This window comes from Solanum tuberosum, unplaced genomic scaffold (genome assembly GCF_000226075.1).
Source record: "Solanum tuberosum cultivar DM 1-3 516 R44 unplaced genomic scaffold, SolTub_3.0 scf00119, whole genome shotgun sequence".
Classification (NCBI taxonomy): Eukaryota; Viridiplantae; Streptophyta; class Magnoliopsida; order Solanales; family Solanaceae; genus Solanum; species Solanum tuberosum.
This window is the reverse complement of record NW_006239045.1, coordinates 696,842-711,974: the sequence shown is the minus strand read 5'-3', so window position 1 is coordinate 711,974 and position 15,133 is coordinate 696,842. Positions and strand designations below refer to the sequence as shown.

The following is a 15,133-nucleotide window of genomic DNA, read 5'->3' as shown; positions in this document are numbered from 1 at the left end:
GTGTTGACTTTGAAAAATACTTCACAAGAAACATGAAAGAGCGTGTTCACTATCTTTTTCATGTCAACATTGAGATAAAAATTACCAAGTGCTCTATAGATGCCAAAAAAAAATAAGTATAAATAATCTAGAAATTAAAAAAAAAAAATTAGCATCGTCACCACTAATAAAAAAACATGCATCATATGAGATGTCATAGTTGCCTTTCCTTTATTATTTACTCTTTGTTAGTTGTGTGCTTTTAGTTGTGAACTAAAGTAGTTTTCTGTTAAATTTCTCAAGAGAAATAATGATGATATAATTTCAATTATAGTACAAGGTAAACATTTGGTTACATTAATTGAAAATTGATGTGCAATGCACCACTTTTATTCCACGCACCAAATTAACATGTATAAAAATATGTTTTTACTGAAAATAGTACCTTGTATTGAAAAAATAGGTACAGAGTTTAGCTAAAATATGGAGAGTGGTGTTCACCAATTTCATAAACAAAACTTGTCTTCTCATTTGATCATTTATCAATTAAGCTATACTGTTCCCTTAATTTAACAATAAATAAATCCTTGATAATAAATATGTTTATCAAGAATCTTTTTGCACACTGTAAAAGGCAAGCTCTTGGAAATTGACATGTTCACTAAACCAGATATAATCGAAATCAATCCCATCAAATAAAATAGCAAATCTAAAACGATAAAAATACTAAATGGATGACTTATATTCTTCCCCAAACCTCAAGACTCTTTCTTCCTGACCTATTTGACTCTCTGGCAATAGTTATTTAGGTGGTATACCAAGATCATATTCTTCCCAAGAAGATACGAAACAAAAATATTAAATGGGTAAGTGAAATGGAAAAGCGATGTTCTTATTTCATCAAAATTATAAGCTTTTGCAGCATCCATATGCATATACTTATTTTTCAACACACTTCTAGCTCAAATATTAGCCACTCACATTAATCATCAAGACCAGTTAATACCTTGGTTACAAGCTCAAAATGTAGAAATATTGAAAGAACACCACAAATATGATGAGAAGACTGTGGGCAATAAAAAGAAAAGAAATCAATAAAGTCCTATCAGTCAAAAGTATATATAAATAGAAAACGATATTACAAGAAAAAGCAATAAGAAACCAGAAAATCTTGGACTAATTCATTTCAAAATGTAAACAAAATCATGAGCTTAAGCTCCTCAAAGATCCTAAAATTCATTTCATTTTCCCCGGCCTCCCTTGTTGCCAGCTGCTGAAGCCTTTCCTGAGCCTTTTCCTTTTTGGTTGCCCTTCTTCCCCTTGTCCTGCTGCTTCTTCTTTTTCATTCCATGCTTTCTTGCATCTTTTTTCATTCTTGGATCAACAAGGACCTTTCCCTTGCCAACCTTAACTTGAACTCCTTTCTTTGCCACTACATATTCCCTTTCTGGTTTTTTTGTTGACGACGCCTTCCTGTATAGCTGTTCAATCATTTTTCTCTTTGAACCTTCAGAGATTTCAGTTTGGTCTGATATTGTGTTAGCTTTCTTCCTAAACTTCTCAAGCTTTCTATGTGCAGCCCGTTTCTTACGAGCTTTGGCTTCTGCAACCTTCTTTGCAGGCCGAGCATCAATTGCTTTAAATTGAGCTCTCATTGCAGCAATCTCCTCTTTTGTCACGGGTTTCACTGGCTGGAAATTTCTCTTTTCCTCATCAATGAACCACTTTGGCAACCCTTCATCGTGAAACATATATCTGTTGTAAGCATCATCAATCATTTCATCCCTAGGCCTTTTCTTCAGCATCATTTTTGCTGTAGCCAATATTTCAGCCTTGGTGTCAATGTCGTCATCAGATTCATCAGATGATGAATCACTAGAATCAGTAGCAGGAGCAGGAACAATCTCAAAATCATCATCTGTCCTAGAAGCTGAGACCTGTAAATTTGTTTTTTTCCTCGTCAGATCCTTAGTCTCTCCTTGCTGTTTATCATTTGTCAATTCCTTAGATTTTTGGATCTTCTTAGCCCCTCCATCTATTTGCATTTCATCTTCACTGTCATACTTGTCCAAGACATCTTGCTCTTCTGCTTCAGCAAAAACATCTTGAGTAAACCACTTCTTCACAATCTCCTCCTGAGGTGGTGCATCCTCAAGGGGCACAACAAGAGGGTTGACTTCATTATCTTCCATGTCACTCTCAGAGTCTTGAGCAGAATCAATCATCGTGCTATCATCATTGCCATCCTGGAAAAGAAAAGAGCAGCACTACCATTAATGCAAAGAAAGACAAAAGAAAGATAAACTTCTGAGTAACTTGAAGAAGCCATGTGGAAAAAGAAAACACTTTGTACACATTTTTTAGATGATTTATGAAAGGCACTTGGAAAGTTTAAGATAATGATCAAAATTTTATTCAACCCTTCTATGTAATCCTAGTTAAAGGACAGACAGGATTTAGTTAAAATCAATTTGAATTTGACTTTTACTTTGGTAAAAACTGAATCTTACCATATCTACAACTCAGTTAATATATTTGAAATCTACACGCCACTGTATTACAACTCATAAGTTGTTGTAATACAGGAAATAAATGTAAATAATAACAAATCAAGTATATAGGAAGGAGATGAAGCTGTGCCTAGTACTCCTTGGGGCAAACACAATCCAGATTTGGAGTCTTACAGATCAATTTTGATCCAGAAGAACAGGAATTAAATCTTTGCAAACTAGAACAAAGCTCAAACAAGTTAGCTCCCACTAAATCCAGCAGAGCATCATCAAACAAGTACTAAAAGAATGACCCCCTATTGAATTTATATCCAAAGTACTTGTTGAAGAAAACAAGAAACTCAGTCCCATAGCAAAAGGAAACAGGAAAAACATAAGTGGAGGATGTACAAATAGGAATTTTGTAGTGCAACTTAAACCTCACTTACCTGCAGATCATCCTTCAGGTGTGCTTGTTTGGATCGCTTTCTCTGTTTTGATTTACCTTCCACTCTACCCAAATATCGTTCATAAGCCTCATCAAATAATGCCTCTATATTATCATCATGTCTGAAAATGAAGGGAAAAAGAGACCTTGTAGCTTTAGAAGTTTACAGGCAACAATCAATTTTAGAAGCAGATCCGCAAAAAGCTGGCCATAATACCTTCTGCGTTCGTCTTCAGAGTCCAGATCACTGGATGAATGCTCCCGGGCTTCCTCGTCACTTTCATCGCTTACCTCAGTAGTTTCTTTGTCGTATTCACTGTTATCAACAGCTACGAGATCTTTCTTACCCTGAAATGTTTTTTCAAATGCATGTGAAGAATATAATTAACAAATGTTGTAGCACTCTTCACATAGCAGTAAAAATGAATTAAATTGGGTGAAAAGAAAAATTATCAAGATTAGTAGTGAAACAAATCTGCATATCACGTATCTAACAATGGAAAGGATTAGAAAAAATAGCATGTGTTTGGTCTAGTGTAATCAAGGCGCGCTTTAAGCGCGCTTAAGCCCTAGCTCAAAACGTGTCGAGCGCTTCGCCTCGCTTTATGTGCGCTTCGGTGTCGTCATCAAGGTTCTAAGGCAAGCTTTTCCTTGCCAATGAGCCTTTTATGAAGAAGTGAAACTAAATAATTGATATTTCACTTAACCATAAAAAATATTCAATTTCTTTGGTCATATATTCGTCATTCATGTTTATAATTATTAGTCTTGAACTAAACATATATATTTGTATTCTTTTCTTCCTTTGCGCCTTTTTTCATTAAAGCCCACTCTTTATTTGCGCTTAAAGCCACCATGGACCTTAGAGCTTTTTTGCGCTTTTCGCCTTTGATAACACTGGTTTGGTCTCGGAAAAAAAGTTAGAAAGCATTACTACTATTTTAAGGATTATTCTCAATAGGGTTTAAAAGATAGATCAAAAAAGATGGGGAAAAGGGAAAGATAACCTTTAAGTCTTGCTAAGTGAAACGCTTAAAGTGGTCCCATTTTGAGAAGCCAATAAAGATATCACTTTTACCTTGCATTTTATTCAAGGTTGACGCTTCCACCTTATAGAAAAGATGTGTTTCTTATTTCTTACTATATAATATGATAACCCCATCTCACAGTGAGTTCACACTTTGTCCTATTTGCTGCGTCTTACAGTCCTTTTCTGCCATGGTCCAAAGCAATACTCTTCAAGTGTCATTCCTCTCTCTTCTCTGTTTGCTGTTCAGCACTGCCATGTTAAGGATGGTCCAAAGTCACTTCAAGAAATTACTGTCCAACAGTAGTCCTGGAAGTATCAACTTCATCCCTATTTTCATTTCTGCTTATCTCGTCTCCGCACAATACACCCTCACACTTCCTCAGAATGCTCTGAGATTTTCCCAACTGTAGGATGGTCAGCCAGATACACCACCTTTTTACTTGGTGGATGCCATAGGCTTCTGAATGTCCACAAGTTACAGACATCCATATTGCTTCTTGTACAAATGTGGAAATTGAAATGGTGTGCATTCCTGAACACTCCTTATATTTTTGGTTCAATAATTTTCTTAAAACGAGTGTGGAGTATAAATTGGGAGAGGGTGGATTTAACTTTCCCTGTTCTCTCTATCCTTGAAATTCTCAACCACGTCACAAAAGCTCAAAAGCACATCTCCCCTGCTGCTGTTCCTACAAACCACATACCTCCCAACACCATCCACTGCACCTTTCTATTTACTAAATTAAACTAATTACATCATGGATAATTCTTTAGGGTATATTATAACATATAAATTTAATCATAACATTCACATCCGTGAAATGCCGTACCCTATAAAAAATGTTATGGTTCTAGATATCAATTTTACTTCTACCCGCAGAAAGATTCTAAAGCAACTTGACAACTGTAATTAGTCAAAGTCACCAATATTATCTGATATAGTAAAGTAACTAAACCAAAAATCAGGGAGGGTTGTCCATCAGAAATCTAGCAACTTATAGCAAGTGCATGTTTGACGAAGTTGTTATGGAGATACAACTCTGAAGAACCTGCAGTTAGAGCCAAGTTCTGAAGCAACTTGACAACTATGAGAAGAAAACAGTCAAAATCACCCTTCCTGCTTTTTGCCCTTTGCAATTCTTAGATAGAATATAAAAAGATCAAAAAAAATATTGTATGTATTCCCTTTACTAGTTCCAGCAAAAGCTAATTTTTGGTTGTTTACAACATTGTAATTTAAAAGAATGCATTTTACTTCTCATTATTTATCTTCTTCTCTTTTCGGGGACAAGTCAAAAGTGCCCATTGTGCCACACTAAGGCAGAGTTATAGTTACAAATGTGCATGCATTTATTGAGTCGCCTAAAATTATAGCATAAGATGGACATTATGCAATAAATACAAGAAAAAAATTACGAACTCTCAACTGGCATAGTACTCAGAGGTGTATCTAGAGGGGGTGTCGTGGGTTCACGTGAACCCATGCTTCCCTCTCTAGATCATATATAGTAGTGTTCTATTTTTAAAAAAATATTTACATACCATGTTCAAAGTATCATATAATAATACGATGACGATTGGGTGCACCTCTCTAAGTGAGGATAGAAACTTTAATTATATATCCATCTTGTCTTTTTGAGTAACAACTCTCCAAGTGGTTATCGGTTACACTTTTGACGTTTCAACTAATTTTGCTTTTGTTTTTTCCTTTAATCTTTCAAAATTTTCAAGTGTGTTACATTGAAAATTCCTAAAAAATTTAGCACTATAAATATTTTATATAATTAAATCAAATGTATATTAAAATTTAAAACTAGTAGAAAAATTTAGCACTATAAATATTAAAATTTAGCACTATCAAATGTATATATTTTGGACCTATAATTTTTAAAATTTAATAGTTCATATTAAGAACCTAAAAGTCAAATCGATCAAATTTATAATTAAGATACATTTTTTCATAATCGTGCACCCATCTAGCCGAAATCCTGGATACGCCCTTGATAGCACTCAATTCCTTCAAAATTTCGTCCCTCCATATTAACCAAAAATACCAAATGGAGGCATCTTCCATAACCTCTTTTGCCTAGCCTCCAATATGTATGTCTACCAACTTTCATCACTTCTTTAGAATGTAAGATTTATTGATGAAACTAGCAGAAACTGGGAAAATGTGGGTAACCTCTTTTGCCTAGCCTCCAATATGTATGTCTACCAACTTTCATCACTTCTTTAGAATGTAAGATTTATTGATGAAACTAGCAGAAACTGGGAAAATGTGGGTAACCTCTTTTGCCTAGCCTCCAATATGTATGTCTACCAACTTTCATCACTTCTTTAGAATGTAAGATTTATTGATGAAACTAGCAGAAACTGGGAAAATGTGGGTCTACTCCTCCTTGTGTCTTCTACATAAGCAACAATAAATATTATGATACATATCTCCTCAAATTATCTTCTTTCAGAATAGCATCCCACTAGATGCACCCAAAAAAGAACTAACCTTCAACCGTTCTATAGCATCCACAATGATTCCAAAAGGGTGCCATCAAATCACCTCAATGAATGGCTGGTTATGATATAACTTCATCAAAGATCATTTTGAGGATGATCTTCCCTAAACTAATTTGTCATCCCCCTAGATTGTGTGGCTATATAACCTTTGAAGTAATGTTTACATCTCAAATTTTAGATCCTGTATGGATATGTTGAAAGTTAAATTCCAGAAAATCTGCATACCTTCCTAACTAAAAAGCTCCCCTACACATTCCTGTCATTTCGGAGAAAATCTAAAATTGGGAAACCATCATTCAATTTTATGTTACATTACTTCTTCTCTCAGAATCTCAAATTACCATTTCCAACTAAAAGCAAGTGAATTCAGAAGACCCTTTTAAAATCAAAATCACCTGTTGACCCTTTTCACCAGCTTGTTATGCAAGTTAAAGTGACCCCTTCAGAGAACAACCCATGTTGATCAATTCCCATATGCTTTCAGAATGTTGTTTAGCTGTCAAGACTCAGTAGAACGAATTCTTCTCATCACAAAATGCTCCTCTAAAGCATCATCCAACTCAACTACCACAAATTTCATAACACGAACTTAAAGCAAATATATAAATAAAACAAACCTAACAAAAAAATAGACAAGTAGATACTATCACATAGCAACTATTTCAGTTTTTAGCTACAATATCTAGTTGATATCTAGATGTAGATTTTCTCAAATACACAAGGACCTCATCTGGACGATGAAGAACAGAGCTTTCAACCAGATTAACTTTCAGGAAAAACAATTTCTCTGTAAAAGTAGCATCCAGTCCACTAGAGCAAATGATATAACAAGGAATCTAAGTGTGAAAATACCTTGATGGAAGATAGAGAGAACAAATCCTGATCACCATAGCCATCCTCTGTCGCATCTACTTGTATCCCAAGTGCCTTGCGTGCTTTCTCCTGCAATCAGAAAAATAAAGGGGAAACAATCAGTGAAATAGATCCCATGTGACTACTTCATGATTTTAGGAAAGTAACAGAAGTTGTTGAAGGGTACATATCAATTCAAGAAACCACTACCAGATTTTGGTCTAGTATTAAGAGCACAAGTGATGTGTGAATTAGGCACTCGTCAGAGATTGGAATCTTTTCTCTTCTTTTTTTTATAAAGGTAGATTTGTATTCTTCAGCATGGTGTGCTGGGTACTTCCAAAAAGATAACAAGTTATTTCCATAATTACATAGATCCTAGGAAATCTACCAACTGTTCTACTTCTTCTATACCATCTTCTTTACACCAAAAATACAACATGTTAATGCAATTTTCTTTAACCTTCTGAATAGTGTTAGTAATATTCTCATGACACCTGAGGTTTCTTTCTCTCAAAATAGCCAGCCAGAAACAAGCAGGTACTATAGACCACCTCGTCACAGGTTGAATCTGACCGACAAAAAAGCCTGGTATTTAAGTGGAGATGTGTAGTGGGACAGACCATCATCCACCGTGTTTCAAACCAAGAACCGCTGGACTCGAGGATTTCTCAGTTATAAAAAAAATTAAGAAACCCTAATGTCAAGACTTCTACCAAATAATACTTAGTAGCAAGTTTAATTTTTCCCAGAATGCCCTGGTGTGAGTTTCAGTCATTGACCTACAGGCAATCAAATAAATAATCAGCCTGGCTCTGAACTGCAACTTTTTTTATTGAGAAAGTTAACTGGTATTATAAACAAAAGGAGTACACCAATAGTGTGCTCCTACATAGTTACATCAAAAGTATGAAAGGACAGCCCAAAAACAAAATCTATCTCCTATATTCCTTATAAACTGTCTAGAAATAGGTTAATTTCCCCTATATCCTTAGGTACAGAATGTATTAACTGAACTGCAACTTTATCCAGGCTCTAGTTCGACTAATTCGGTTTATAGCTAAGATACCCTGAAGAAAAAATGTTTGGGGGGTATTCAGAAGACGGAGAGGAGCCACCATAAGTTATTTCCAAACGTTGAAAACTTGAAATGCATGAAAGCGCACGTGTTTTCTCAAGGGAAAAGCACAAAATTCACAATTTGGGATACTTATTTGTCCATTAATTCTTCTGAGCTCAACAGAAATTATCACTCCCCACATGATGTTGTATGGAACACTCTTAACTATGTGTAAACCAAAACAGAAATTGAAAGAGACTTGGTGGAGCATATGCATAAACCTTGGCTCGTCTTTTTGCTTGAAGTTTCTTCTCTTTTTTCTGCTTTTTCTCCAAAATATTGGTTTTCTCCTCTATTTCATTGAGAACTCTTTCATCTTCATCTTCACCTTCATCTTCTTTGCTCTCACTTTCAACAACTGTTGGGGTCTTTATTTTTTCAGGAGATAAAGCTTTTCTTATCTGCATACGCCACCTAGAAAAAAAAAGGTTTGCATTAAAAAAATCATAAGAGGAACATAAAAGAATGAGAATAGAGAATAATGTAACTAAATTCAATCAAGAACTTTGAGCATCCCAAAACGGAAAGGTGCTAAAAAGGTTTCTGTTTCGTACTTTAAGAGATACTTGAAGTCTTGCTTTGCAAGAACACGCAAATCATCACATAGAGATTTAACCTGACACAAAAATTGAAGTGTAAGGCTAACGATAGCAAGCAACTACAGCATCTAGCAACAACAGGCTATAGCCTATAATAGACCACATGTAATATACCTCCTCTGTTGTGAGAGTGTGGTCTCTAATGGCCAAACAGGCAGGATCATCAGAGCTCATTGAAGAAAATGTACCAAGGACCTGAACAGGGTTATCAGACCATACAAAATCTGCAACTGAGCACACCTTCCTTAGGACTGTGGCTCCATCTTCGTACCTGCAAGGTTCATTTTATACAAATGTCATATAGATGCAAGTGTGATGGGATAATTCATGCATCTGGAAATAGAAAGAAAGAAATCAATTAACTCAAATCTTCGCCCAGATTAGCTCTAATAATGACAAACCCATTAGACTGAATCAAAGTTAACATCAATCATTTGAAAGCTGGCAATTAGTTAGAAATTCAAATGTCAAGGTAATAGCTACTGGAATGACATCATCTATTAATGATGGATAATAAAAGGATGAGCCCAGTATACTAAGCTAGCATCAAGCCATAGATTTTAGGACTAGATTTTGAAAAATTATCTTCAAATAGCTGTTTGGCCATGAAATTTGATTGGATTTTGAAGCTTCAAATCTGTGAACTTCAATTTTTTGGGTTTTTGGGACTTCCACTCACAAAACTTCAAATTCCAAAAATTACAAATTCAGAAACTCAAATTTTCAAGTTTCATCTTCAAACTCTATGGCCAAACAAGAGCTAAGAGGTTTCACATGTTGCCCCAACAATTAAAGACTCTAAAACAGACTAGTAGAAGTTGAGGCAGGAATTTATTAGTGAAGCAGACAAAGCAACCTAGCAACCTGAGAGCTTCACTACCAACTCAGTCCATGATTCTCATTAATACATGCAAAGAAAGAGATTTGGAGAGTGAAATCTTCAGCATCAGACTAATAAACAAACATTCACTTTATTTTGATGGAACAAAATCAGTCATAATCCACCGTCGTAGGAGACCATGAAGGAAGTGAAGCAGGCCAAGTTTTAGGAAGAATAAAGAACAAACTGCTGCAATGCTGGGGACGCAGAAAGTAAAAGCCCTCAATGGCCAAAGGCCAGAGCCCCACACACTCGCACCTTTCTCTCTCTGTCACCACACACTTTCTCTTCTCCCATTCATCATTTGACAATGTTATACTCTTTTCAGTGCTCAAACTACTTAGTAACCTCTCAACCTAGCATCATGGCCCATTGTCAGATGTTTGTTTTTCACTTTGCTAAAACTTCCTCAACAAAAATCTCACAAGAACTCAACCCATGTGACGAAACCAAAAGAAAAGGGAAAAAACAACTTATTTTTAGCAAACTGTCTTTCTCCTTATATAATGTCACTGCATCTCTTCAAATGAATGGCTGGCCACCTATTATCATTATTTAGCCAACAAAGACAGATTCAGCTTCTTCTCGTAATTCAAGCTCGTATGAGAAGCAGGTCAAGCATCCCCATAGATACTACATCTAGTGAATTGTTTACTTGTCAAAAAGGACAAACACATCATCTGCTTCCCTGCCTCAGTTCCACTACAAGGGCATATTCTGGGAAGTGTTAAAAGCAGACTGGTTCAGTTTACAAAGTTTGGTGTCCCAAAAATCTATGCACAAATAACATGTTTCTATGATTTGATTATAGTCAATGGAATGCCATGTTCCTTCTCATGGACTTGAAACAATTATTCAAATGCATAAATACACAGCAAAATAGGATATACCCATCACGGTGTCTCTTCTGCTTCGTCCCTCCGAGTACATCAATCACCTGATTAAGTACACACAAGAAGCTCAATGAGATTATAGGAACGTCTATATGTTAAGGATAAGGAAAGTGCACGGACCTAGCATGCAAAAGAGATAAAAGGGGGAGGGGTTTAAGGAGAGAGTGTGAGAGAGGACCATAATTCAAAAACTCTTTCAGTACCTTGGGGGGTTCTTTTCCTCCTTGAAAGAGGTGCTTTACATCAAGAAGTCGTGGATCGATCTTTGAAGGAGCTTTATATTTAAAACCTATAATATAAATTTCAGCAGATGCTGAACGACTAGCCAGAGGTTTGTCCACCTCAACTTTTTCAAAAAGCTGTAAATGAAACTCAAAAGTGAGGGATCATTTGATCCTTTATACTTGAAAATAAAACTGGGTATAGATGTGGAAAAAAAAAATTGAGATTGATATAGATGTGGAAATTTACCTGTCTTAGACAGTAAAGAACTGCATTATAATCTTGAGATCTGAAAATCTAAAAGAGGAGACCATATCAGTCTACCAGACAACTCTGTTTGTATGAGCATGAGAAAAAGTATTCTCATCAGAATACGCTCGGAAACACAAATACAAATATTGATCATCGCCTCCCAGCAGAAAAAGGAATGAACCTAAAAAATGTTACTTGAGGTTGCCTTTAAGTGTAAATACCAATAGATCTGATACTAGAACCAGATTCAACATTGTCAAAAGAGGCCAAGGGCTTCATTTTGGACAACTACATGTGCATACCAAGAGTTTTGCCAACATATGAGGCAGGAAGTATGGCACAATAAATAATCGGTAGGTCATGGAATATAGTTAAAGCAAAGATAAAACCCTAAGAATTCAGCCAAATACACCATTGGCTTTAGAGATGCACTCAACCATTCAAAAAAATACACTGATGAAACAATGAAAAGAATGATATATCAAGAAAAAGATTACTAAAAGAACATAGTTATTGAACAGGAAAATGACAATGTAGTGTCTAGATAGTTGGCAGCGATGTAAGATATGTAGTGCTCATTCCTTCATGAGGATCAACTTTAAAGGATGCACTTTGGGAACCAGAAAAACTCAAACACTAGAAACTAGAATAAAAGTGCACAGCTGTCGGGCAAGGTAAGCCATATGAAGGAAATAGAAAAATTTAATCAGCAACTCCGTTGAAATGAAATTTCAATTTTTTTTTACTGTTGTAGGCAAATGGCTGTGTTAAACATAGTTAGAATCCCAACAACACAGAATAACGTTAATCTAAATTCAAAATTAGAAGTCATAGACTACTAGAGCTTTCTGGCATTACTCCACATGATTCATACAGGCATAAATAACAACGAAAACATAACAAGGCCAGTAACCAATTACATTAACTAATTAAGGAACTCATCATCGCAGATCCAGAATCTGATATGACAAAAACACCAAGCGCATAGTAAGACGTAAAAGGGTCTTTTCCACTTTGTCCAACAAGCATAACATAATCGAAAAAGATAGAACTTTTAGCGAATACCTTTGTAATAAAAGTCCCTTTTGGAGCCAACAATTCAGTAGCAAGCTTAACCGAATCAATAACCAATGAATTCTGACTAGTAGCTTCTTTAGCCCAAGCACCACCAACATTAGGTGAACCATCATGAAGAACCAAATCAAAAGCTCTACATCCATTCTCAGCCATAAGTTTCTTAATAGTTGAACGACATTTAGGTGTAGTGATATCCTGTTGAACAGAAATAGCACCACGAATTGGCCTAATTGGATCCAAATCAACACCGATAACAAGACTACCAACGGGTACATGCTTAACAGCCACTTGCATCCAACCACCAGGTGCTGCACAAAGATCAAGTACTGATTGTGATGAACGTAGAAAACTGAACTTGGAATCGAGTTGGATAAGCTTCCATGCTGCCCTAGAACGATAACCTTGTTCTTTGGCAAGATGATAGTACTTGTCCAAACGATGCTTTCCTTTCACCTTCCCCATTTCAACAGAGGGTTTAACAAGTTTGCTAGGGTTTTGGCCCCTGGCCGACTTTATATATGATTTTGTATGCTTCTCTCACGTGTTGCTCGCGTGAACAACCCAAAAGCCTAAAACATGTAATAGGGTATGTATGAGTATTAGGGTACTTTCTTTCTTGAAATTTGGTTGTGTTTGGTAGGAAGGAAAATGTTTTCTTGAAAAATAAGTGAATTTCTAACTTATTTTTTTATGTTTGGTTGGTAAGTAAAAAATGTTTTCTGGGAAAAATATTTTAATATTTGATTGGTGAATGAAAAATATTTTCTATAAAATATCATTTATTTTTGGCATTCTTTAGGAAAATAATTTCTGATCCGAAAATCAACTCGATAATTGATTTAGGACCAAACACTGAACTAGGACAAGACCCCGATGACCGTTCCAAAATACGACCCTAAGATCTGACCTAGGACCTCTGACCTAGACATTCGATCCAGAACCTGACCCAAAAAATATTTTTCAAAAATATTTTTTTTAAAATAAAATTGATAGGGATGGGGGAGCGGGTCAGGGTATGTGGTGGAGTAAAAAATGAAATTTTAAAAAGTTGAAATATTTTTTCAAAACAATTTTTTTTGTATGTGTGGGGGGAGGGGTAGGGGTGGTAGCGGTGAGTGAGGTAAAAAAATCTTAAAATTTGAAATATTTTTAAAAAAATAAATTAAAGTTTTAATTTTTTTGTTTCCGGGAGGGGGGTTGGTTTGGCGGTGTAACATCTCGCAAATTGAAATAACTAGGAAGAAGCTAATAATTGAAAAGAGTCATTTTTTGGAAAGAATGAAAATTTGGAAATTTTGTTAAGTTAGAATAAGTTGAGTTTTGGCCAACTTCAAACGGACATAACTTTCAGCTCAAGATGAGTTAGAGGTACTTCCAGATATGGTAGGAAAGCTCTTGGAATGATCTTTAGAACTCCGCTGAGTTTGCACGATTCCGAGTTTGTATGAGTGAGTTATGCCCTTTGGAAGTTGGGTTGTTAGAATAATCCGGATTTTGAAAGGGTAGTTTGGTCTTTTCCTTTCCCAATTATTTTATTTCGATTTTGATAATTAAGTTAGGGTCTAATCAGAATTAGATCAGTTTACGCTTTTACCAAAATACGCTAGGGCTTGGAGAAAAGAGAAAAGAAGAGGAGAAAGGAGAAGAGAAGCAAGATTCGTCAAGATTGTCGAGTTTAGCTTATGGATTTCATTGGGGGTGATCCCTACAAGGTATGAGAGATCACATAGCGTTGGGTTACTTCACCCACGCACCAATCATGATTCAATTTCAGCGAAGTTTATTAGAATTGAAAGTAAATCCTTGAGTTCTTGATGATATTCGTTTGAATTCTTGCGGGTTGTGTTGTTGGAGTTTTCTTGAGATTAATTCATGTTTTAGTTGTGTTTTTTAGTAGAATTGATGCATATTGAGGGTATATATGATTCTAAGTGTTTGGGGAAAGAGCCATTGAAGTTTAGAGGGTTTAGAGATGAAAAACGAGCAAGAAAAGTCGTCAAACGTCTGGGGAAAAGGGTGGGGCATCGCGCCAGCCACGCGCCCTAAAAGGGTCTCTGAAGTTTACCCCTTGGGGCGACGCGCCAGCCAGCGCTCCCCAGGGCAGTCTCTGATCTTTGCCCTCTGGCGCCCCGCACCTCTCAAAGCTCCAGGGACGCCAGTCCTTCCCATTTCTTCCCCACCTTTTAGTACTTGTTCCTTAGCAATGTATCTATCTTTTCTAGTTGATTCCAACACTCTATGGTACATCTAAACATCATGAAATCATCCATAAACATGAGATCATGAACCTTGAATCCATAATCCAATTCAAGGAAAGTTAAGATCAAAGTCAAGAGAAGTTCTTATAGTTTTCCAAAAGTCTTTTCCAAATGTTTTAACTTTGTTTTAAGACTTAAAGTTCAAGTTAAGTAAAGAGTAAAGTTTGAAGTTCATTTCTTCAAAGGTATATGGGGACTATGTATTCCCAAAGGGTTTAAAATATTTTTCACATTTAAACAATAATGGAAACCTCGATTTCCAAAGAGCCTTCGGGCTAGTTTTCAGAAAAGCGTAATCGCTTTCTAAATGAAGCAAGAGAGGAAACTTTGATTTCCAAGATAGCCTTTGAGCTAAGTTTTTGAGCACTAATCTCAAATCACAAAAAGAAGTATGTTTTTAAACATAAGAGCTAATATTATATTTTTTGGAAGTAGTATTGAGCACCGATATGGAAGAGCGTTCAGACAACTCACAGCCCTCATAAACCATGTAGCCTTCATGGGTAGAAAAGGGTTATAC

General features: G+C 35.9%; 1 protein-coding gene across 1 annotated transcript; it reads right to left on the bottom strand.

The window, feature by feature from the left end:
* Positions 1 to 1,034: 1,034 nt before the first annotated feature.
* On the bottom strand, positions 1,035 to 12,866 carry LOC102600923 (putative rRNA methyltransferase). Its single transcript, XM_006350270.2, has 11 exons — positions 12,344 to 12,866; positions 11,276 to 11,323; positions 11,008 to 11,163; positions 10,802 to 10,848; positions 9,146 to 9,302; positions 8,987 to 9,048; positions 8,654 to 8,846; positions 7,313 to 7,402; positions 3,134 to 3,264; positions 2,918 to 3,038; positions 1,035 to 2,225 (listed from the first exon to the last, which is right to left on the bottom strand). The coding sequence occupies exons 1-11, from the start codon at positions 12,815 to 12,817 to the stop codon at positions 1,221 to 1,223; spliced, it is 2,484 nt and encodes an 827-aa protein (XP_006350332.1). The 5' UTR covers positions 12,818 to 12,866; the 3' UTR covers positions 1,035 to 1,220.
* Positions 12,867 to 15,133: the final 2,267 nt, after the last annotated feature.